The sequence below is a fragment of the Nyctereutes procyonoides genome, unplaced genomic scaffold, assembly GCF_905146905.1.
Source record: "Nyctereutes procyonoides isolate TBG_1078 unplaced genomic scaffold, NYPRO_anot_genome, whole genome shotgun sequence".
Taxonomy (NCBI): Eukaryota; Metazoa; Chordata; class Mammalia; order Carnivora; family Canidae; genus Nyctereutes; species Nyctereutes procyonoides.
Window position 1 is genome coordinate 23,381,417 of NW_026575051.1, and position 22,909 is coordinate 23,404,325.

A 22,909-nucleotide genomic window follows, 5' to 3' on the forward strand; every position below is an offset into this window, starting at 1 on the left:
TTCTGTTCACTCTCCCATTCCTTCCCCTCTCCAAATGACATAGTGCTCCTTGTCAGGATTAAACAACTTGCTGGACATCTACTCTTAAATGTGCCTAAGAAATCTTAAATGCACACATTTTACTTCTCATTTCTCCATTTCCCCAACAGAAGACATACTTAATCCATCCCAATAAATAATTCCATTAAATAAATATCAAACTTCACTCTACATAAAAAGGAGATGTTCTAGAAATAAGCATAGGAATCCACTCAAACTCTTAAACCCCATCATTGTAGGCCTAAATATATATATAAAACATTACAAATTCAAAAATTTGCAGACAATATTCAAACAAAACTACTAAATGAAAAACAGAAAAGGAGAATCCAAGCATTTCAATAAATTTCCCTCACACAAAAATAAACATGAGGCAGGAAAAAACTGCAACAGAATGCCATAACCTGGATTAATGTTATACAAGCATTTTCAGATGTAAACAAGGAAGATATAAAATAAGAATTCAGGAAATAAATTGATAAAATAATCTCAGATATGACATTAACCACTAGAAACTAAGGAAGTAAATATTTAATTTTACATTTTTAAAGGCAATGAGAAAAAACTACACAAAGCCAATAAAAACGATTTTTAAATGAATTTTTTTAAAGATAAAAAGGGTCAGAAAAGTGGTAGAGATAGAAGATAGTCAAAGTCACAACATATCTAAAATTAGAGTCCTTAGATATAAATCAAAACAAAGTAACAGAACTTCTATTTAAAACTATACTCCAAGGGGTGCCTGAGTGGCTCAGTCAGTTAAACGACTGATTTTTGGTTTCAGCTCAGTTCATGATCTCAGAGTAATGACAGCAAGTCCCACAAAATGCTCTGCGCTCAGCACGGAGACTTTCTCTCCCTCTCCTTCTGCCCCTTGTATTCATGTTCTCTCTCTCTCTAAAATAAATCAGTAAAACCTTAAAATTTATCTATTTATTTTAACTATAATCCAAGAGAATATTCCAGAATTAAAAGAAGCTTTGAATGCACTTATTTAAAGGATTCTAGGGTAACTTGAATTCCTAATCCTGAGACATAAGTTATGTTATTAGACTTTCCACATAAGGGTCTTTAACCTTCCAGGCTTCCATACAAAAAGACAAAGCCACTTACAAAGGAAAGATAATTAGGTTGACATCAGCAGCATACATGACAGCAGTGGAATGACAAAGAAAAGAAAAACAGTGAAAAGCAGTGAAACAAGAGTTTATAATGACAGTGACAAAACAGTCACAGCCAAATTATAGTTCATGTAGGAAGATCACAGGAAACATGCTAAAGTACAAGAATTCATGGAACACTATCCACAAGTACTCCTAAGGAATTACACTTAGAAGAAGCTTACATTAACCAGGAATTATTGGATCTAGGAATTAATGGTAAAGGGGCTGGTAATGTACACTGAATTTTTTTTGTTTTTTTTAAATTTTGATTTATTTTATGATAGTCACACACAGTGAGAGAGAGTGGCAGAGACACAGGCAGAGGAGAAGCAGGATCCATGCACCAGGAGCCCGATGTGGATTCGATTCCCGGGTTTCAGGATCGGGCGGGCCAAAGGCAGGCGCCAAAACCACTGCGCCCCAAGGGATCCAACACTGAATATTTTTAACTGGAAATTATTTGGCAACAAAGGTGATGAAAGACTGGAGATAGTTTGTAAATATTTCATAATTTGACAAGTTGAAGTAATTGATTAAACAATAAAGAAGAAAAGGAGAAAGAGTAGAAATCAGAATGAATTAATTAACTGCAACAGAGTTGATTAAGGTATCATTTAAAGAAGCAACACAAAGCATAGATGCTAAGTAAGGCAACGAGCTGCTAAGGAATTTAAAATATATTTTTATAGAATCTAAAGTATTTGTATAAAGACCCTTAATGGTTTATATTGCTTTATGGTATATTTGAAAGTTGCTGAGAAGACTAGCATCCTGATTTCCTACAACAAGACAAAAAAATTTTGGACTATTATGAGATGATGGATGTTACTAAAGTTTTTGGGGTAATTATTTCACAATATATGTAGGTCAAATCATTATGATGTACCTTAAATTTATTACGAGTGGTGTATGTTCAATTATTCATAAAATTGGAGAAAAAAGAGTACTGGAAAAAACTCTAAATTCTTCCCTAAATCTAAAGAAGCAAAAACACAAAGAAATTAAAAACTGCCACACTGAGTGGTGGGCAAGTGGCGGAGAGCTGGGTCCCAATCACCTGTCCCCAACAAATTACCTAGATAACCTTCAAACCATCCGGAAAATCTCACGAATTGGCCTGAGATTTAAGAGAGACCAGCTGGAATGCTTACAGTGAGAGGAGTTCACGCTTCTATTCCAGGAGGAAGACGGGGAAAAAGAAATAAGGAACTAAAGGCCTCCGAGGGGCAGGGCCCGGAGGAGCAGGGCTGAGGCCGGGGCGAGGTCCCAGGTCAGGAGAGCCCAGTCCCGGGGAGAGGGCTGCACCAACCTTCAACGGGGGAAAGGGGCCCGCAGGGTTGGAGCAAGGACCCAAGGAGAGGCGGGGAATACCCTCGGGGCTCCCGGGGGACACTAACAGACACCTGCGCCCGGGAGGAGTGCACCGAGCTCCTAGGGTTGCAGCGGCAACCGGAGCAGTTCGGAGGGGCTTGGGAGCGCTCAGGGAGGAGCTGCGGGGCGGGAGCGCAAAATCAACAACGCAGGCCACGGAGCACAGGGCGCCGGGACACAGCCCAGGATCCGGCCTCCCCCGGAGACAGAGCAGAGGCGGGAGGGCCCAGGAAAAGCGAGGAAGCTACTGCCCCGAGCTTGAGCAGATCAGAGGCCCCGCCCGGAGCTCCAGGCCCTGACAGATGTGGTAAGTGAGAGCCGTAGTTCATGGAAGTTCCTGCGGAGGCTGAATCCAGGCTTCCTGAGTTGCCTAGCAACTGCAATCTGTTCCTCCTGAGGGACTCACGGGTAAACTACACCGCTGAGCCCTGCTGCAGGCAGGGGCAGAGCAGACTCCCCCAAGTGCTAACACCCTGATAATCAGCGCACAGGCCTCCCCAGAAGACAGATGGACGGACCAGTTCCAGGGGATGTCAAGGGAATTAAATTGTCTACAGAAATACTCCCCGTGGTTTTTTTTTTTTTTCTTTTCTTTTTTCTTTTCTTTATGATTTATGATTAGCTTACCCACCCTTTTTTTTCACCTTCTTTCTTTTCTTTCCCTTTTTTCTCTTTTTTCCTTTTTCTATTCTTTTTACTTTTTTTCTTTCTCTTTTCTTTCCTTCTCTCTCTTTTCTCCTTTTCCCAGTACAACTGATTTTTGGCCACTCTGCACTGAGCAAAATGATGAAGGAAAACTAACCTCAAAAGAAAGATCAGAAACAGCCCTCTCTCCCACAGAGGGGGGATACAAAATCTGGATTACATTCAATGTCAGAAAGCACATTTGACAGGCACCATGATACAGCTACTGGTGGCTCTAGAAAAAAGCTTTAAGGACTCACGAGGGACTTCATGACTGCAGAATTTAGATCCAATCGGCAGAAATTAAAAACAATTGACTGAGATGCAATCCAAACTAGGAAGTCCTAACGACAAGGCGTTAACGAGGTGAAGAACGAGTGAGTGACATAGAAGACAAGTTAATGCAAAGAGGCGGAAACTGAGGAAAAAGAGGATAAAAACAATTCAAGAACATGATGACAGATTAAGGGAAATAAATGACACTCTTAGGAAGGAAAAACCTACGGTTAATTGGGGTTCCGAGGGAGCCGAAAGGAGAGGGGCCAGAATATGTATTTTGAACAAATACTAGCTGAAATCTTTTCCCAATTGGGAAGGGAAAACAGGCATTCAGATCAGGAAATAGAGAGATCCCCCCTAAAATTCTATAAAAAACCGTTCAGCACCTCGACAATTATTAGTGTAAGCTTGATATATCCAAAGATAAGAGAAGTTCCTTAAAGCAGCAAGAGACAAGAAGTCCCTGACTTTCATGGGGAGGATTATTAGGATAAACAGCAAGACCTCTCCCACAAGAGACGTGGAGGCCAGGAAAAGGGCTGGCTGGATTTATTCAGGGTCCTAAATGAGAAGAACATGAAACAAGAATACTGTATCCAGCCCAAGGCTCTCATTCAAAATGGAAGGAGAGATAAAGAGCGTCCAAGACAGGACAGGACACTAAAGAATATGTGACCTCCAAACCAAGCTTGCAGAAATATTAAGGGGGACTCTAAATTCCTTTAAGAAGAAGGTTTCAGTGAACAATCACACAAAAAACAAGGGGACTAAATAGATATCATGATGACACTATACTCCATAACTTGTCAATTGTAACTCTGAACGTGAACTGGCTTAATGACCCCATCATAAGGCGCAGGGTTTCAGACTGGAAAAAAAAGCAGGACCCATCTATTTTGCTGTCTACAGAGACTCATTTTAGACAGAAGGGGGGGGTGGGGGGGAACCCCTACAAACTGGGAAAATAAAAGGTTGGAGAAACCATTTACCATTCAAATGGTTCAAAAGAAAGCAGGGCGTAGCATCCTGATTATCAGATAACTAAAATTCTCTCCGAAGACAGTAGTGAGAGACGAAGAGGGACACTATATCATACTAAAGGATCTAATCAACAAGAGGCACTTAACAATCCTCAATATTTATGCCCCGATGTGGGAGCTGCCAAATATTAAACGAATTATTAACCAAAGTAAAGAAATACTTAAGAGAATAATACACTTATTACTGGTGACTTCAATCTAGCTCTCTTACCCTTGATAGGTCTTCTAAACACAACATCTCCAAGAAACGAGAGCTTTTAATGATACACTGGACCAGATAGATTTCACAGATATCTACAGAACCTTTACATCCAAACTCAACTGAATACAACATTCTTTCATGATGCACATGGAACTTTGCCGAATAGACCACATACTGGGTCACAAATCGGGTCTGAACGATACCAAAGGATTGGATCGTCCCCTGCATATCTCAGACCATAACGTTGAAATTAGAACTAAATCAACAAGAGTATGTTTGGAAGGACCTAACACGTGGAGGTAGAGGACAATCCTGCTAAAAGATAAAAAGGGTTCAACCAGGAATTAAGGAGAAATTAAAAAGATTCATGGAAACTAATGAGAATGAAGATAAACTGTTCAAATCTTTGGTTGCAGCAAAAGCAGTCCTGAGGGGGAAATACATCGCAATACAAGCACATCATAAACTGGAAAGAAACTCAATACAAAGCTAACATTACACACAAAGAGCTCGAGAAGAAGCAGCAAATCGACCGACGCCCAGCAGAAGAAGAGTGTTAATAAAATTAGAGCAGACTCAACGGTAATTGAGACAGAAGAACTGTGGAACAGATCAATAGACCAGGTGTTGGTTCTTTGAAAGATTAATAAGATAGATAATCATTTAGCCAACTCTTATTAAAAACGAGAGAGAGAGACTCAAATAATAAATCATGAATGAGAAAGGAGAGATCACTACCAACACCAAAGAAAGACAACGATTTTAAATACATACTTATGAACAGCTCTACGCAATAAATTCAGGCAATTAGAAAGAAATGGCGAATTCCTGGAAAGGCACAAACTACCAATACTGGAGCAGAAGAAATAGAAAACATGAACAGCAATAACCAGGGAGGAATGAAGAAGTCATTCAATAAACCTCCCAGACACAAGAGTCCAGGGGCCAGATGGCTTTCCAGCGGAATTCTATCAAACGTTTTAAAGAAGAAATCATACTATTTATTAAAGCTGTTTGGAAGATAGAAAGAGACGAGGTACTTCCAAATTCATGCTACAAGCCTGCATCACCTTAATTCCAAATAAACCAGGACAAGACCCACAAAAAGGAGAATTACAGACAATATCCTGATGAAAATGGATGCAAAATTCTTCAACAAGATACTAGCCAATAGGATCCAACTATCAATTATGAAAATTATTCACCTTGACCAAGTAGGATTTATCCCGGGATGCAAGGCTGGTTCAACACTCATAATATCAATCAATGTGCATTCATCATATTCTGCAAAAGAGTAGAAACCAAGAACCATATGATCCTTCATTAGACTGCAGAGAAAGCATTTTGACAAATTACAGCATCCATTCCTGATCAAAAACTCTTTCAGGTGTCGGATAGAGGAACTGTTCCTCAATATCTTAAAGCCATCTACGAAAAGCCACAGCAAATATTCATTTCTCAAATGGGGAAGCACTGGAGCCTTGTCACATAAGATCAGGAACCAGACAGGGATGTTCCAACTCTCACACTGCTATTCAACATAGTTATGGAGAGTCTACCTCAGCAATCAGACAACAAAAAAGACATAAAAGGCATTCAAAATTGGCAAAGAAGAAGTCAAAACTCTCCCTTTCGCTGATGACATGATACTCTACATAGATAAACCAAAAGCTCACCCCAAGATTGCTTGAACTCATACAGCAATTTGCTAGCGTGGAGGATACAAAATCAATGCCAGGAATCAATGGCATTTCAGATACACTAACAACGAGATGAAGAAGAGAAATTAAGGAGTAAATCCATTTACAATTGCACACAAAACGCATATGATACCTAGCAACTTAAAAACCTAAACCAAAAGAGGTAAAGTATCTATACCCTAAATACTAAAGAAACACTCTGTAGAAATTGAGAAGACAAAGAGATTGGAAAAATTTCCATGCTCATGGATTGGCAGGAATTAATGTTGTGAAATGTCAATGCTACCAGGGCAATTTTCTCGTTCAAATGCAATCCTATCAATATACCAATGTCTTTTCAGAGACTTAGAACAAATTATTTAAGATTTGTGTGGAATCAGAAAAGACCCCGAATAGCAGGGGTATTTTAAAAAAGAATACATAGCTGGGGGCATCACAATGCCAGATTCAGGTTGTACTACAAAGCTGTGGTCATTCAAGCAGTGTGGTACTGGCACAAAATCAGACACATAGACCAATGGAACAGAATAGAGAAGCCAGGAATTGGACCCTGAACTTTATGGTCAAACTAATATTCGACAAAAGGAGGAAAGACGATCCACTGAAGATAAGACGTCTCTTCAATAAATGGTGTGGGAATATTGGTCATCACATGCAGAAGAATGAAAATACGAGCCACCTCTCTTGCAACATACACAATGATAAACTCAAAAATGGGATTGAGATTTAATGTGAGACAAGAATCATCAAAATCCTTAGAGGCGAACACAGGCAACACCCTTTTTGAACTTGGCCACAGTAACTTCTTGCAGATACATCCACGAAAAAAAACAAAAGAAACAAAAGCAAAAATGAAACTATTGTGATTCATCAAGATAAGAAGCTTTTGCACAGAAAAGGATACAGTCAACAAAACTCAAGAAAACTACAGAATGGGAGAAGATATTTGCAAATAAAATATCAGATAAAGGGCTAGTTTCCAAAAATCTATAAAGAACTTATTAAACTCAACACAAAGAAACAAACAATCCAATCATGACAATGGGCAAAAAGACATGAAGAGAAATTCACAGAGGAGACATAGACATGCCATACACGCACCATGAGAAAATGCCTCATGCATCATTGCCATAAGGGAATTACAAATCAAAACCACAATGAGGGATACCACCTCACACAAGTGAGAATGGGGAAAAATTACAAGGGCAGGAAACAACAATGTTGGAGAGGATGCCGAGAAAGGGAACCCTCTTACACTGTTGGTGGGATGTGAAACTGTGCAGCCACTCTGGAAAACTGTGTGAGGTTCTCAAAAGTTAAAAATAGACTGCCCTATCGACAGCAATTGCACTGCTGGGGTTACCAAAGATACAGATGCACTGAAACGCCGGGACACCTGCACCCCGATGTTTATAGCACAATGTCCACGATAGCCAAACTGTGGAGGACCCTCAGTGGTCCACCGGAATGTTGAATGGATAAGAGATGTGGTTTATGTATACATGGAATATTATCAGCACGTTAGAAACGAAAATACCCACCACTTTGCTTCAACGTGGATGGAACTGGAGGGTAATATGCTGAGTGAAGTACGTCAAGAGGAGAAGGACAAACAGTGTATGTTCTCACTCATTTGGGGATTATGAAATTATAGTGAAGGGGAATATAAGGGAAGGGAGAAGCAATGTGTGGGTGATTCAGAAAGGGACACAGAACATAAGACTTCTAACTCTGGGAAATGATACTAGGGGTGGTGGAAGGGAGGTGGGGGGGGGTGTGGGGTTGTCTGCTCTTTGTTGCTTATTCGTTGAATGGGTGACGGGTCAAGGAGGGGCGACATACTTGGGGATGAGCAATGGGTGTTATTCTGTATGTTGGTAAATTGAACACAATAAACATTAATTTATAAAAAAAAATAAATAAATAAATTACTGTAACAATAAAAAAATTAAATAAATAAATTAATAAATAAAAACTGACCACACTGAGAAAGAGCATAGTAAATATTGCATTATTATTACATAACAAAATTTAACATATACATTACGACAGACCTAATGATAAACCTATCAATGTATAAAAAATAGACTCATCTTTTAAAGAGAAAATTTCTGATTTTCTTTTAAAAGCAAACGACTAACCTCTATGTTTGAGATACAGGAGAAACAGCTAAAAATTACTGAAAAAGCAAAAGCAACTATAGAAGAATGTGCAAAAGTTTAGAAGTAAGAATAATCAAAAAGAAAAAAATGCAATTCTAATACATAAAAAGTAGATTTCCAGCTAAAAATTATTAGGGGAGACAAAAAAATGATAGTTGATAATGTCAAAAGCCACAATCCAAAATTAAGATGTAACATTACAAATATCTATGCAACAAATAAAGACTACATTCATGAAACAGATAGAAGAATAGATGAAAATGACTAGAGGACACAAATACTTCACTTTCTGTCTGTCCCCAAAAGGTAAAACAAAACAAAAATTAAGTATGCAGAATATTTAAAGAAGATATTCAATAAAGAAAATTTTACAAAAGAATATTGAGTTTCACATTCTCAAAATAGAGATTTACCGTCGTATATGACAGGAAACATTTCTGACAATTGACCATTTATAATAAATCCAAGACAAATTGTAACAAATCCAATTAAGAAGAAATTATACATAACACTGATATAGTACAGTAAAACCAGAAATTGACAACAGAATCAAAATAAAAGGATTTTAAACCTAAAATTTTTTAGACTTTTAAACAATTTCTAAGAGAAAATCAATATTATAGAATTTCTAAAAAATAGTGTTAATGAAAACATTGCACATTAAAATAAAGGGAATAGGGATCCCTGGGTGGCTCAGTGGTTTAGCGCCTGCCTTTGGCCCAGGGCCTGATCCTGGAGACCCGGGATCGAGTCCCACGTCGGGTTCCCGGCAGGAGCCGGCTTCTTCCTCTGCCTGTGTCTCTGCCTCTCTCTCTATGTCTATCATGAATGAATGAATGAATGAATGAATGAATGAATGAATGAATAAATAAATAAATCTTTAAAAAATAAAAAATAAAGGGACAATTGAAGCAATAATCAAAAAATATGTATAATTTAAATACTAAAAGCAAAAATTAGGCAAGAAAATAAATGAATTCAATATAATTGTAAAATCTAGAAAAAAAAATGAGAAAAAAGTAGCATAGACAAAAATAAACACACCAAAAATGGAAAATTAATGATTAAATTACAGTGTTGGATCTTTCAAAAAAAAAAAAACATAGTAGAGAACCCAAAATTTCATTTATGATCAAGCAAAACACAAAAACAAAAAGAACTAGAAAGCAAAAGCATAAATATCCTAAGAAACAACAAAGGGGGATTACTGAAACCAAGAAAACTTCTTAAAAACCATGAAAGGAATTTGCATAATTCTGTACAAGTCATTTGAAAAATCTAGATGAAATGGCTAATTTCCTAAGAGAATGAAAATTTACTATTATGAGAGAGAGAGTGCTTAAGCCAATCAATTTCCACATAAGAAATAAGAGAAAGTTACCAAGAAACTGTTCAACACAAAGAGCATAAGGCTCAGATGACAACGGAGAAGATGACGGAAAACTCTGCAGTGTGATGAATTCAATCATAACCACCAGTAATACATGATTATTACAAAATATATAATATCAAGAGTGAAAGAACATTAAAAATTCTACATTAAGAGGACAAGAATATGGCACGAAAATAGGCAAATAGACAGAATAGGCAAATGTAACAGAACAGAAAGCCCAGAAATAAACCCATGTATATGGGGTCAATTAATCTTTGACAAGGCAGGAAAGACTATCCAATGGGAAAAAGACAGTCTCTTCAACAAATGGTGTTGGGAAAACTGGACAGCTATTAGCAAAGAATGAAACTAGACTGCTGACTTATACCAAACACAAAGATAAATTCAAAATGTGATATCTGAAACTATAAAAATCCTAGAAAAGAGCACAGGCAGTAATTTCTCCAACATCAGCCATAAAAACTTTTTTCTAGATATGCCTCTTGAGGCAAGGGATACAAAAGTAAAATAAACTATTGGGACTACATCAAAGTAAAAGGCTTCTGCACAACGAAAGAAACAATCAACAAAACTAAAAGACAACCTCCAAAACGGGAGAATATATTTGCAAGTAACGTTTCTAACAAAGGGTTAGTATCCAAAAAAATGTAAAGAATGTATACAACTCCACAACCAAAAAACCAAGTAATCCAATTTAAAAATGGGCAGAAGACATGAACAGACATTTTCCCAGGAAGACTTACAGACAGCCAACAGATCCATGAAAAGATGCTCATCATCACTTATCATCAGGGAATGCAAATCAAAACTACAATTAGATATCTTCTCATACCTGTCAGAATGGCTAAAATATAAAACACAAGAAACAAGTGTTGGAGAGGATGTGGATAAAAAGGAATCCTTATGCACTTTTGGTGGGAGCACAAACTGGTGCAGCCACGGTGGAAAACAGTATGGAGATTCCTCAAAAGTTTAAAAATGGAACTATCCTATGATCCATAATTGCATTACTAGGTATTTACCCCAAGAATACAAAAATACTAATTAAAAGGGATACATGCACCCCTGTTTATTGTAACATTATTTACAATAGCCAAATTAAGAAAGTAGACCAAGTATCCATCAATAGATGAATGGATAAAGATGTGATATACACCCCCTACTCACAAAAAATATTATTCAGTCATAAAAAAGAACTAAATGTTGCCATTTTCAACAACATGGATGGAGCTACAAAGTACAATGCTAAGTGAAATAGACAAAAACCATGTGATTTTACTCATATGTGTAATTTAACAAAGCAAATGAGCAAAGAGAAATAAAAGGGAGAGACAAACCAAGAAAAAAGACTCTTAACTATAGAGAACAAACTTATGGTTACCAGAGGGGAGGTCCATGGGGGATGGATGAAATAGGTGATGAGGATTAAAGAGTACACTTTTCATGATGAACACTGAGTAAAGATAGAATTGTTGAATCACTATACTGTACACCTGAAACTAATGAACACTGTATGATAACTACACTGGAATTAAAAATTTGAACATAACAAAATAAATAATTTTAAAAGGACAAGAATATTGTAGTGTTATACATAAAATGTGCAAACAAACTGAAAATGAAATGAAATTAACAAATTCCTTGAAAGGTACAAATTACCAAAACTTACTCAAGAAAAGAAACTTAAAAAGCCCAATATTTAGTAAAGGGATTTCATCAGTAATTAGAATCTTCTTTACACTTACAAAGCTCAAATCCAGATGGTTTCATTAGGAAATTCTACCAAACGAGGAAATGATGATACCATTTCTACACGAACTCTTTCAGAAAGAAAAGCTAGTATTACCCTGATACCAAAGTCATACAAAAAAATCACAAGAAAACTACTGACCACTATCTCATGAACACAGACATAAAAGTCCATAATAAAGTATTTCCTAATTGAATCCAGTAGTATATAATAATATAAAATAGCCAATTGGCATTTATCCCACTAATGCAAGATTAGTGTAACAAACAAAAATCAATGTTATACATATTAATGAAAAAAGGGAGAAAAATAATACGAATCAATAAATGCAGAAAAATGTTTTTGACAAAATTCAACACCTTTTTAAAGAGAAAAAACTCTTAAAAGACTACAAATAAAAAGGAACTTCCTCAAGCTGGTGAAGGGTTTCTACATAAAACCAACTACTAACAGTTACTGGTAAAAGACTACCTAACGTCAGAAAAAGGCAAAAATGTCGACGCTCAGTCCTTCAATACTGTATTGGAGGGCCTGTATAGTGAAATAGAATTACTAAAATAATTTTAAGTCATATAGATTAGAAGAAGAAAACTGTTTTTATTTCTAAACAATATGATCATTTATCTATGTAAAAAAGAATCTAAGGAATTTACAAAATAAGTTGCAGGAATCAATGAGTTTAGCAATATATTGTAAGATATATGATCAACATACCCAACTAATTCTATTTTCATATACTGGCAACAAAAAATTAATAAATCTTGAAAAATCTATTCACAAGAGTATTTTAAAAATAAAATATTGGGGTACAAATTTAAAAGATACTTAAGATCTGTACACTGAAAACTACAAAACATTGCTGAGATAAATTAAAGAAAAATTATAATTGTAATGACATACCAGTTCATGGATTGGAAGACTTACTATTACAACCATAACTCTCCTCAAATAAGTGTAAAGATATGTATATACTCTCCCTTCTAAGAGTTTAAACTTAATCACAGCCTTGCTGCCCCATCTTGAGTAGGAGCTGGACTTGGTAATCCAATTCCAAAAAATTAATGTGGAAGGGAAAAAGCAGTAACTTCATAGTGAAGAAACATGACAAATACTACCATAGCCAAATGATCAAAGTTAATATAATCAATGATTAATCATGTGGATAACAATACCCTCTCATATGAAATGGGCACTTAACCTTTGTGTTATCCTTCTCTCCCCACCAAAACAAAACAAAAACAAAAACCTGTAATTCCAGCCTAACATGAGGAAAACATCAGAAATACCCACATTGAGTAACATTGTACAAAATACCTAACCAAAGCTCTTCAAAACTGTCAAAGTCATGAAAAACACAAAACTGAAATTATCATAGATTGGAAAGAGACTAAAGAGGCATAACAAAATAATTCTTTATGGTATATCCTCAATTAGATCATGCAACAGACATTAGTGAAAAACTAATAAAATTCAAATAAAGTATGGAGTTCAATTTACAGCAATGTGTTGATACTGATTTCTTGGTTTTAACAAATGTGCCATAGTAATGTAAGGCGTTAACATCAGGAGGAACTGGGTAAACTATGTACGGGAACTCTGCGTACTCTATCTGCAACTTTCCTGTAAATCTAAGATTTTTTCAAACAAAAAAGTATACTTCATAAAACTCAGAAGACTTTTCTGTAAAATTTTTCAGGCTGACACTTCGCTTATGTGGAATTTACATACACCTAGTATATTCATTACAATTTTAAAAAGAAAAACAAATTTAGATACCTACACTGTCAGATTTCAAGACTTTAAAGCTATGATAATCAAGACGGTGTGTTGTTGACAAAAAGAACAGAAGTACAGATTAGTGGAGAGTCCAAAAACAGTTTCACATGCATCAATCAAATCTTATTTGGCAAAAATGCTCATGTAATTCAATGGGAAATGATAGTCTTTTTAACAAATGATCCTGAAAGAAGTGGGTCTACTAATGAAAAAAAAATCAATCTTGACTTTTTCCTCATGTTATACATAGAAATTAAAATCATCAAAATGAATCCTAGGCCTAAATTTAAAGGCTAAGATGATAAAATTTTAGAAAATATAATTTTCTAAGTGTTCAGAAAAATCCAATTCTTTTTCTTTTAGAAGAAAAGAGAAAATCCTGTAACTTTAGGTTAAGTAAATATTCTTAAATATGACACAAAAGGCATGAACCACAAAAAAACAAGAAATTGGACTTCATCCAGATTAAAAACTTTTCCCTATCAAAAGACACAACTAAGAAAGTGAAAAAACAATCCAAAGATGTCAAGGAAGTATTTTCAAACATGTATCTGATAAAGGAGTTGTATCCAAAATACATAAGGAAGTCTTACAACTCATTAATAAGAAGATAAAACCCCAAATTTTAATAAATGGTCAAATGTTTACTGAATAGACATCTCACAAAATAAGATCCGACCAATGGGCCAACCAGCCCATAAAAAGATTGCCAGTCATCATGGAAATGTCAACTAAAACTCCATATTCAGAATGGGCAAGTCCACAGATAGAAAGTAGCCAGAATTGATGTTTCAAAAAGATCTAAAATATAGACAAATCCTTAGTTAACTAGACTAAGAAAAAAGAGAGAAGACATTATAATTGATGCCACAGGGAAAAAAAAAGATCACATGGGGCTGTTTTGAATAACTATATGCCAACAAATTAGACAATCTAGAAGAAATGAATTCCTAGAAACCTAAAACCTAACAATACTGAATTAAGAAGAAAGACAAAGCCTGAACAGACCAATAACTAATAAGGAGATTCAATCAGTAATCAAAAATCTCCTAATAAAGAAAGTCCCAGGATAGACAGACTTTGCAGGTAAATTCTACTCATCATTTAAAGAAGAATATGAGCTCTTCTTAAAATCTTCCAAAAAATAAAAGAGAGAACATTCCCCAAATCATTTTATGAGGCTAGTATCAGCCTGATACTAAAGCCAAACAAAACACCACAAGGAAAGAAAACTGCAGGCCAATATCCTCAGTAAACATAAATGCAGAAGTCCTGAACAAATAGTACCAAACTGAATTCAACAGCATATTGAAAGGATCGTACACCATAATCAAGTGGGATGTATCCCTGGGATGCAAAGATGGAAATATATGCAAATCAATGTGATATACCAGATTTATAGAAAAAAGATAAAAATCGCATATTCATCTCAGGAAATATAGAAAAAAGATTTGACAAAACTCAACACCATTTCATGATTAAAACTCCAAAAAAAAATAGGTATAGAAGGAATTTAACTCAACACAAGGATCACATAGATATGAAAAACCCACAGGGCACATCATATTTAGTAATGAAAAATTGAAAGCTCCTCCTTTAAGATCAAGAAAAAGACAAAGATGCTTTCTCTTGCCACTTCTTTTCAACACAGTACTGGAAGTACTAGCCAGAGAAATTAGATAAGAAAAAGAAACAAATAACATTCAAATTGTAAAGGAAGAAGTAAAACTGCTTGTAGATGTCATGAACTCATGTATGGAAAAACTTAAAGACTATCAAACCTAATAAATTCAGTAAAATTGCAGGATACAAAATCAACATACAAAAATCAGTTGCATTTTTATATACTAACAGTAAACATAACAAAAAAGGAAATTAAGAAATCAACCATATTTATAATAGCATCAAAAATAACAAAATACCTTGAAATAAACTAAACCAAGAAGGAGATTTATACACTAAAAACTACAAAACACTGATGAAAGAAATTGAAGACAACACAAATAAATGAAAAGCCATCCCAAATCCCTAGTTCATGGATTGGAACAATTTTTTGTTGTTAAAATGTCCACAATACCACAAATGACATACAGATTCAATGCAATTCCCATCAAATTCCCAATGGCATTTTTATATAAACAGAAAAAAGAATCCCAAAATTCCTATGTTCAGTTCAGGAACCAAAAGCATAGGCAACAAAAGCAAAAAACAACCAAGTGGGATTACCTAAAACCAAAAAGCTTCTGCACAAAAAGGAAAACCATCAACAAAATGAAAAGGCAACCCACAGGTTGGAAGAACAACATTTGCAAGCCATATATATGATAAAGGGTTAATTTCCAAAATACATAAGGAACTTCTACAATTCAACAGCAATTATAATAACAACTCAATTTAAAAACGGGCGAAGGAATTGAATAGTCATTTTTTGAAAAAAAAAAACATAAATGACCAACAAGTATATGATAAGGTGCTCAAAATCACTAATCAACAAGGAAATGCAAATCAAAACCACAATGAAATATCACCTCAAATCTGTTAGGGGCTATCAGAAAAAAATAACCAACCTTGGCAAGAATGTGGACAAACTGGAAGCCCTATACACTGTTGCTGGAAACACAAATTGATATAGTCATTATGGAAAACAATTACAGAGGTTTCCCAAAAAATGAAAGAGATTATTACTATATGTTATAGCAATCTTGCTTCTGGGTATCTTGCACGTGTGCCTGTTCTCTCTCCAAATGCCCATTCTCAGCAGGGCCTGCTAACCCCTCAGAACCAGCACTAAGGGAGACTGTGGTTGAGGGGGCAAGCCTCTAGTGTGCCCAGGTGCTTCCTGCCAAGGAACAAAGTGTGCTCTGAGCCAGACTGGCAAACCCTGGTGCTTTCTCCCATCTCCTGTGAACACTGCGCCAACACTGCTGCATCACACAGACCTCGAGCTTCTGATAAGACCGCTGGTTGGTGCTGGGCCCAACCCATGAAGGTTGGGAAGAGGCAGCAGGCATTTGTTAAAGGCAGCTGTTGCAGGCTCTTCCCTGTTTTTGCTGGCCAAATAATGTATTTTGAGCACCACAATGGAGGAAATCCGGTCAGCCAAATGCAGAGCTCAGACTTCACTAAGGGCTTTTCTTCAGCTTTTACTTGAACGTTAACATAGAATAGATACCTGGATGGAGAACTCCTGGTTGTCCTACTGCCCGCTCTGCCTTGCACTGTGGTTATCAACTTTGCTGACATCAAATGTAGGCAGGTACAAGTAGTAGGCTCACAACGTTTGACCTCGACTGGTTTTTCTAAGTTATTTTGTACATTTTTCAGCAGCGAAACCAAACTGGGTCTTCAGCTTTCTCCCCATTTCTTATATGGGAAGAGCCTTTATACAACTGGACACATTTTGGTTTTTCCTCATTGAGAATTTTAACCCTTTTGTATTCTTTCTACAATAATTTATAAACATATTTATTTTCACTTTTTTTTTTTACTTTTCAGGCCGAATATTTTATACTGCACTTATTTGTCAAAATAAAGATTCTCACATAATAAAAAAATAAAAAAAAATCCAAAGGAGTGGAAATCAGGATCTTGAAGACATATCCATAATGCCATGTTCACTGCAGCATTATTCACAATAGTCAAAACATAAAAGCAACTTAAATGTCCACTGACAGTTGAATGAATAAAGAAAATGTGGTATCTAGATAGATACAGATATAGACACACACACACACACACACACACACAGAAATATGGTTCATCCTCAAAAAAATAAAGGAGGGAAATCTTGCCATTTGTTACACCATGGATGAGCCTATAAAACATAAGCTATGTGAAATAAGTCAGAGATAGAATGACAAAAACTATGTGATCCCACTTATCTGTGGAATCTAAAACAGTCAAACTCCCAGAAGCAGACCATAGAATGGTGGTTGCCAGGGGCTGGGGGGAGGGAGAAACAAGGAAGTATTGGTCAAAGGGTACAAAGTTTCAATTATGTAAAATGAGTAAGTCCTAGAAATCTACTGTACAGCTTAGTGCCCAGTTAACAATGCTGTATTGCAAACTTTAACATTACCTAAAAAGGCAGACCTTAAAGTAAGTGCCATCATCACAAAAATAATAATTATAATAGAGAAGAAACTTTTAAAGTCTACAGATAACATTTATTGCATTGATAATGTGATGGTTTCATGAAAATATACTTATGTACAAACTGACCAAGTTGTACACATGAAATATGTAATTTTTTACGTCAATCATACCTTGGTAAAGTGAGTTTTTTTTTAAAAAGCTCAAAAAGGGATCTTAAAGCAATGCTTCAATCAAAAAATGGGCAAAGAAATTAATTCCTTATTGAATATATTCTCTGACAAGTACTATGCTAGGTGCTCTATCATTCTCAGTCCCTAACACCCCATTCTATAGGTAATGTTAAATCCATTTTTTAAATGGAGAAAACTGGAAGGTCAAAGAATTTGCCAAAAGACAAATGCTTGGTTAGAAAAAGTCATAGAGTGGTAGAAATCCAACTCAGTTCTATTCTCTCAACTTTACTACCCCCAAAACTACAATCTCCATTCTTAGGGCACATGGGCTTGTGATAATAGAAGATTACAAAGAAAAATTAAAATAGATGAATTTTTACCTACCAAATTTGTAGGTAAGGAGAAGAACTGTGTTCTTTAATAAAGAGAGACTAGATTATAAACTACATAAAAATTAGGGCTCTGATAGTTTTGTTCCCTTCTCTATGCCTAGTACCCAATGAATATCAATAAAGATCTGTTTAATTAACAAATGGGAAATAAAATACACAATCAGTGAAATATAATTAATAACACATGACTGTAAAATTACTTTCAGGAAGCACTATCTATAATCCTTAAAGAATCATACATATTTGGGGAACTTTCATAATACTTAAGCAAATAAATGAACAGTTTGTCCAAAGGAAAAGAAATTAGTAGCAGACCCAGAAAATCCAGACTGGGTTTCTGAGAAAATTTGGCCTGATGATTAGGAAACATGAAGACATCTTTAAATCCAATGCTTGACCAAGTGTCCTCACTGTTTGATGGATTACACAAAGCCCCTCCTTAGGTATTTAAAAAATTAAAGCAGAACAATGAAAGCCCATTTCTATTTTGATAATTAACCAAAAAAAAAAGTTTCTTTATGTAAGAATATGATGGTGCTAACCCATCATCATAAGGACATGCACCTTTGAGTTTTTCAAAGGGTGGTGAATGACAGGTACTTTGCAGTTCCTCTTGCTCTAATTCTCTCATATTCATACCATACAATTGATAAAGAAGTTGTTGTTAAACGATGAAGTCTCTCTACCTCCCACCGCTTACCTCTCTTATTGGAAGATAAAAGCTTGGTACCTCTGCCTCTAACCAACCAACCAAACCCACTTGAATGGCTTATCAAAGAAGTTCAACCTTCTAATATCCAGGGATTTTTTTTTCAGGGATTTTATTTATAACACATAAAAATTCACAATAGACTCAAAAGAAATTTACTATCATTTTTAAATTACAGTAAAACAACTTTCCATTTATTATTTTATATCAATGTCATAATTTTTAAAAATGTCAAAGATCAGCACATTTTTCCAACGTTCACTCACAAGTACAGAAATCCTTTGGTTTTTTTATGTAAATACCTTATAACCAGGGCTACCCATTAATCCATCCTTTCCATGTCTTCCTGGTTCTCCCTAAAAAATAAATACATGAATTTTAATACATTTTTGCACTAATTTTTTCTTTCTAAAGGAAGACAGTATAAGGCAATTTTTATAAAGTAAAATACTCAAGAACTTTTTCTATCGAACTCACAGCACGTCCAGGGAGGCCAGGAAAACCAGAATTCCCCTTTTCACCTTTTGCACCCTGTATTAAAAACACACACTTAGAAACCAAAAATTTTATGTTTAATTTTTGTTTTTATTACTCAGAGAAGCTTCATTTTTTGTTTGTTTAGCTGACTTTGTGCTTACGCCTTCAACACTTCGCACAATGATTTTCTGCTCTTCAATAAAGAAAGCATGTTTGACCTTGGCCTGGCCACATGTAGCACATATGGAACCACCATAGCCCTGCTGACATGTTTTTTCATTTTAGGCAAATTCCTAAGACTTTAGGTCTCACAGCACAAATTCTTTGAAGTTGGCTTGGGCATACATATGCGGATCTTGGTGGTTTCTCAACTTTCTTTGTATAAAGGTAAACAACTCTTTTACCAAGAGTTCTGGATAGCCTAGTTTTGCTTGAGACTGTACTGTAGGTTAGCCTGGGATGGTAGCTGAACTATTCAGAATGCCTCTAGACACCATTTCCCCAGAGGAGGAACAACAGTATTCAAAAAATCTAATACAGGAAAAATGAGAGAGGAAGGCAAACCATGAGAGACTCCTGACTCTGGGAAACAAAGGGCTGCAGAAGGGAAGGAGGGTGGAGGGATGGAGTAACTGGGTGACGTGCATTAAGGAGGGCACCTGATGTGATGAGCACTGGGTATTATGCTATATGTTGGCAAATTGAAATTTTTAAAAAATTTAAAAACATAAAAATTCCAACTCAAACTTAAGTTAAAAGTAAGTTAACCTCTTTATGTAATGACAGAATTAATAAACTACAGCTTGTGTTAGCTCTACAACTTCTGGCAAAGCATTATTTTACCAGGCCAGTGGACACAACAACATTATAAATATTGGTGAATTACAATATATATATATTGGTGAATGCAGGATTATTACAAGCATCTAAACATAGAAACAACATCTTGGCAAAATTAAAAACCAGTGAGTATTTTAAATATAATATACAGAAAATATAATATTTTTTTAATGTGAAGAAATCAGAAGCCCCTAACAGTGATTCTCCATGGACATGCTGTTAAGCAGCTACCATTTACTTCCTCCTAAGGAATCTCTCTCCAAAAATTCTTAAAAAACTCAGAATGATCAATAACACAACATAGTCTTATAAAATACCATACACCAGGTATTTTTCTATTTTTTCATTATTTCCAATAAATTTCCTGAGAAAGGTGAACAAAGCTAATTGCTATAATGGTGAGCTGAGACAAGAATACAAGTTTTCTACTTCCATGACATTCCAAAGTTCATTACAGATTCTTTATGTTATAATCCATACTTTCCTTTTTGCCATAAAATCCAGTTGATCCTTTATCTCCTTTGGGGCCCATTTCACCCTAAAAAATAAAATATAAATACTGAATTTTATTTTTATTTAAGTTTTTTATTTTAATTCCAATATTTGTTATGTCTCTCTTTATGTGATTTAACCAGGGGATTTTTTTGTGTGTACTTGAAGAAAATGTGTATTCTATCACTTGTTCTATATATATCTTTTCAAACGATGTATTCTGAAGTATGCTTCAAGTAAAAAATGTTCTTGCTTAAAAAAAAAAGTAACTTTAAGGGTACTCATTTAAAATAAAGCATATCAGAGGAGAGGTGGAGGGTGGGAAAATAGGTGAAGGGGATTAAAAGTAATTAAGAGTAAACTTATGAAGAGCACTGAATAATAAGGTATACAGTTGTTGGATCACTCTTATCACACACATGAAAATAAGATAACACTGTATGTTTACTAACTGGAATTAAAATACTGAATTTTAGAGAAATATGAAAATGTCTCTTAAAGGATAAAGAAAAAAACATCAATTATAAACAAGGTTTAATATGCCAACATAAAATAAAATAGAAAATAATTTAAGTTTTGTTTACAAAAGCCCTATTTTTGAGGCTTTCTGAAGAAAAACAAGGAACAATAAGGATGGTTGGTACCATAACAGGGCCTGAAGTACAGGGCTTATAGTTGTTTTTTTTTTCCCCAGGGCTTATAGTTAAAAGAATTTCCATATATTAAAACTTACTCATCAATGTCTAAATACCATAAACTTTGTGACCAGAAATTTTAAAGAAAATTTGTAAAAAGCTTTATGTAAACTATGATAGTAATCCAATCATTTACTTTAATACACTTTATATTTGAGCATTTATCTGTAACACATTTGTAACATAAAAAACTTTTAATTTGAAATAAAATGCAATATTGTAGAATATGAAAAGACTAGATTTTTTTCAACCTTTAATCCTGGCATTCCATGAAGCCCTGGAAAACCAGGAAGTCCACGGTCACCCTGAAAATAAAACTAAAATTAATCAAAGAAAATACATTTCAGTCTAAAAAATATCATATACACAACTTCACCCTTGTCAAAACCCACTGGAAAAAAAATCTTTGAACAGTTAAACACGTATCTACATTAAAACCCTATCTCTATGAAAAATCAATCCTCATTTATCAGAGTTTCCTTTACAATTAGAAAAGGAAAGTATTTTGAGACTTAGGGAAACTTGTTCCAGTTCTGTGAAAAATGCTGTTGTTTTATATATATATATATATTTGTGGGAGTGCGAGCTGGGGGGGGGGGGCTAAAGGAGGGCTGGGAGAGAGAGACAGAGACAGAGAAAGAATCTTAAGCAGGCTCTATGATCAGCCCAATGCAGGGCTCCATCTCATGAGCCTGAGCTGAGCCAAAATCAAGAGTTAGTTACTTAACCAGTTGAGACACCCAGGCATCCCAAATGGTGTTGGTATTTTTATAGGGATTGCACTAAATCTGTAGACTGTTTCTGGTAGTGCGGACATCTTAATTCTTCTAATCCCTGGGTATAAATATCTTTCCATTCTGTCATTTTAAATTTCTTTCATTAGTGTTTTAGTTTTCAGAATAAAGGTCTTTTACCTCCTTGGTTAAATCAAAAAACATGGAGACAAATGAAAATGAAAACACAATGATCCAAAATTTTGGAGATGCAGCAAAAAAACAAAAACAAAAAACTGTTAGTAGTACATGAACTCCGTGAAGTTGAAGGATACAAAATTAATACCCAGAAATGAGTAGCATTTCTATGCACTAATAATGAAACAGCAGAAAGAGAAAAATAAGGAAAGAATCACGTTCACAATTGCATCAAAAAAGAATGAAATACCTAGGGATAAACTTAACCAAGGAAGTAAAAAAACCTCTACTTTGAAAACTAAAATTCAATGTAATCCCTATCAAAGCACCATCAGTATTTTTTTCAGAACTAGAACAAATAATGCTAAAATTTGTATGGAACCACAAAAGATCTCAAGTAGTCAAAGGAATCTTGAGAAAGAAGAAAAAAAGCTGAAGGTATCATACTTCCAGACTTCAAGATACAAAGCTATAGTAATCGAAACAGTATGGTATTTCACAAAGATAAACACAAAGATCAATAAAATAAAATAGAAAGCCCAGAAATAAACCCATGCTTATATGCT

General features: G+C 35.1%; 1 protein-coding gene across 2 annotated transcripts in view; it reads right to left on the reverse strand.

Annotated features, from left to right (window-relative positions):
* COL21A1 (collagen type XXI alpha 1 chain) overlaps positions 1-22,909 on the reverse strand; it is a 185,265-nt gene that overhangs the window by 44,739 nt on the left and 117,617 nt on the right. For both annotated transcript variants that reach the window (XM_055330678.1, XM_055330677.1), the window contains 4 exons: positions 21,684-21,737; positions 20,729-20,783; positions 19,406-19,458; positions 19,231-19,284 (listed from right to left, as the gene is read on the reverse strand). In XM_055330678.1, the coding sequence (XP_055186653.1) occupies positions 19,231-19,284; positions 19,406-19,458; positions 20,729-20,783; positions 21,684-21,737 (216 nt within the window). The remainder of the gene's footprint in view (positions 1-19,230; positions 19,285-19,405; positions 19,459-20,728; positions 20,784-21,683; positions 21,738-22,909) is intronic.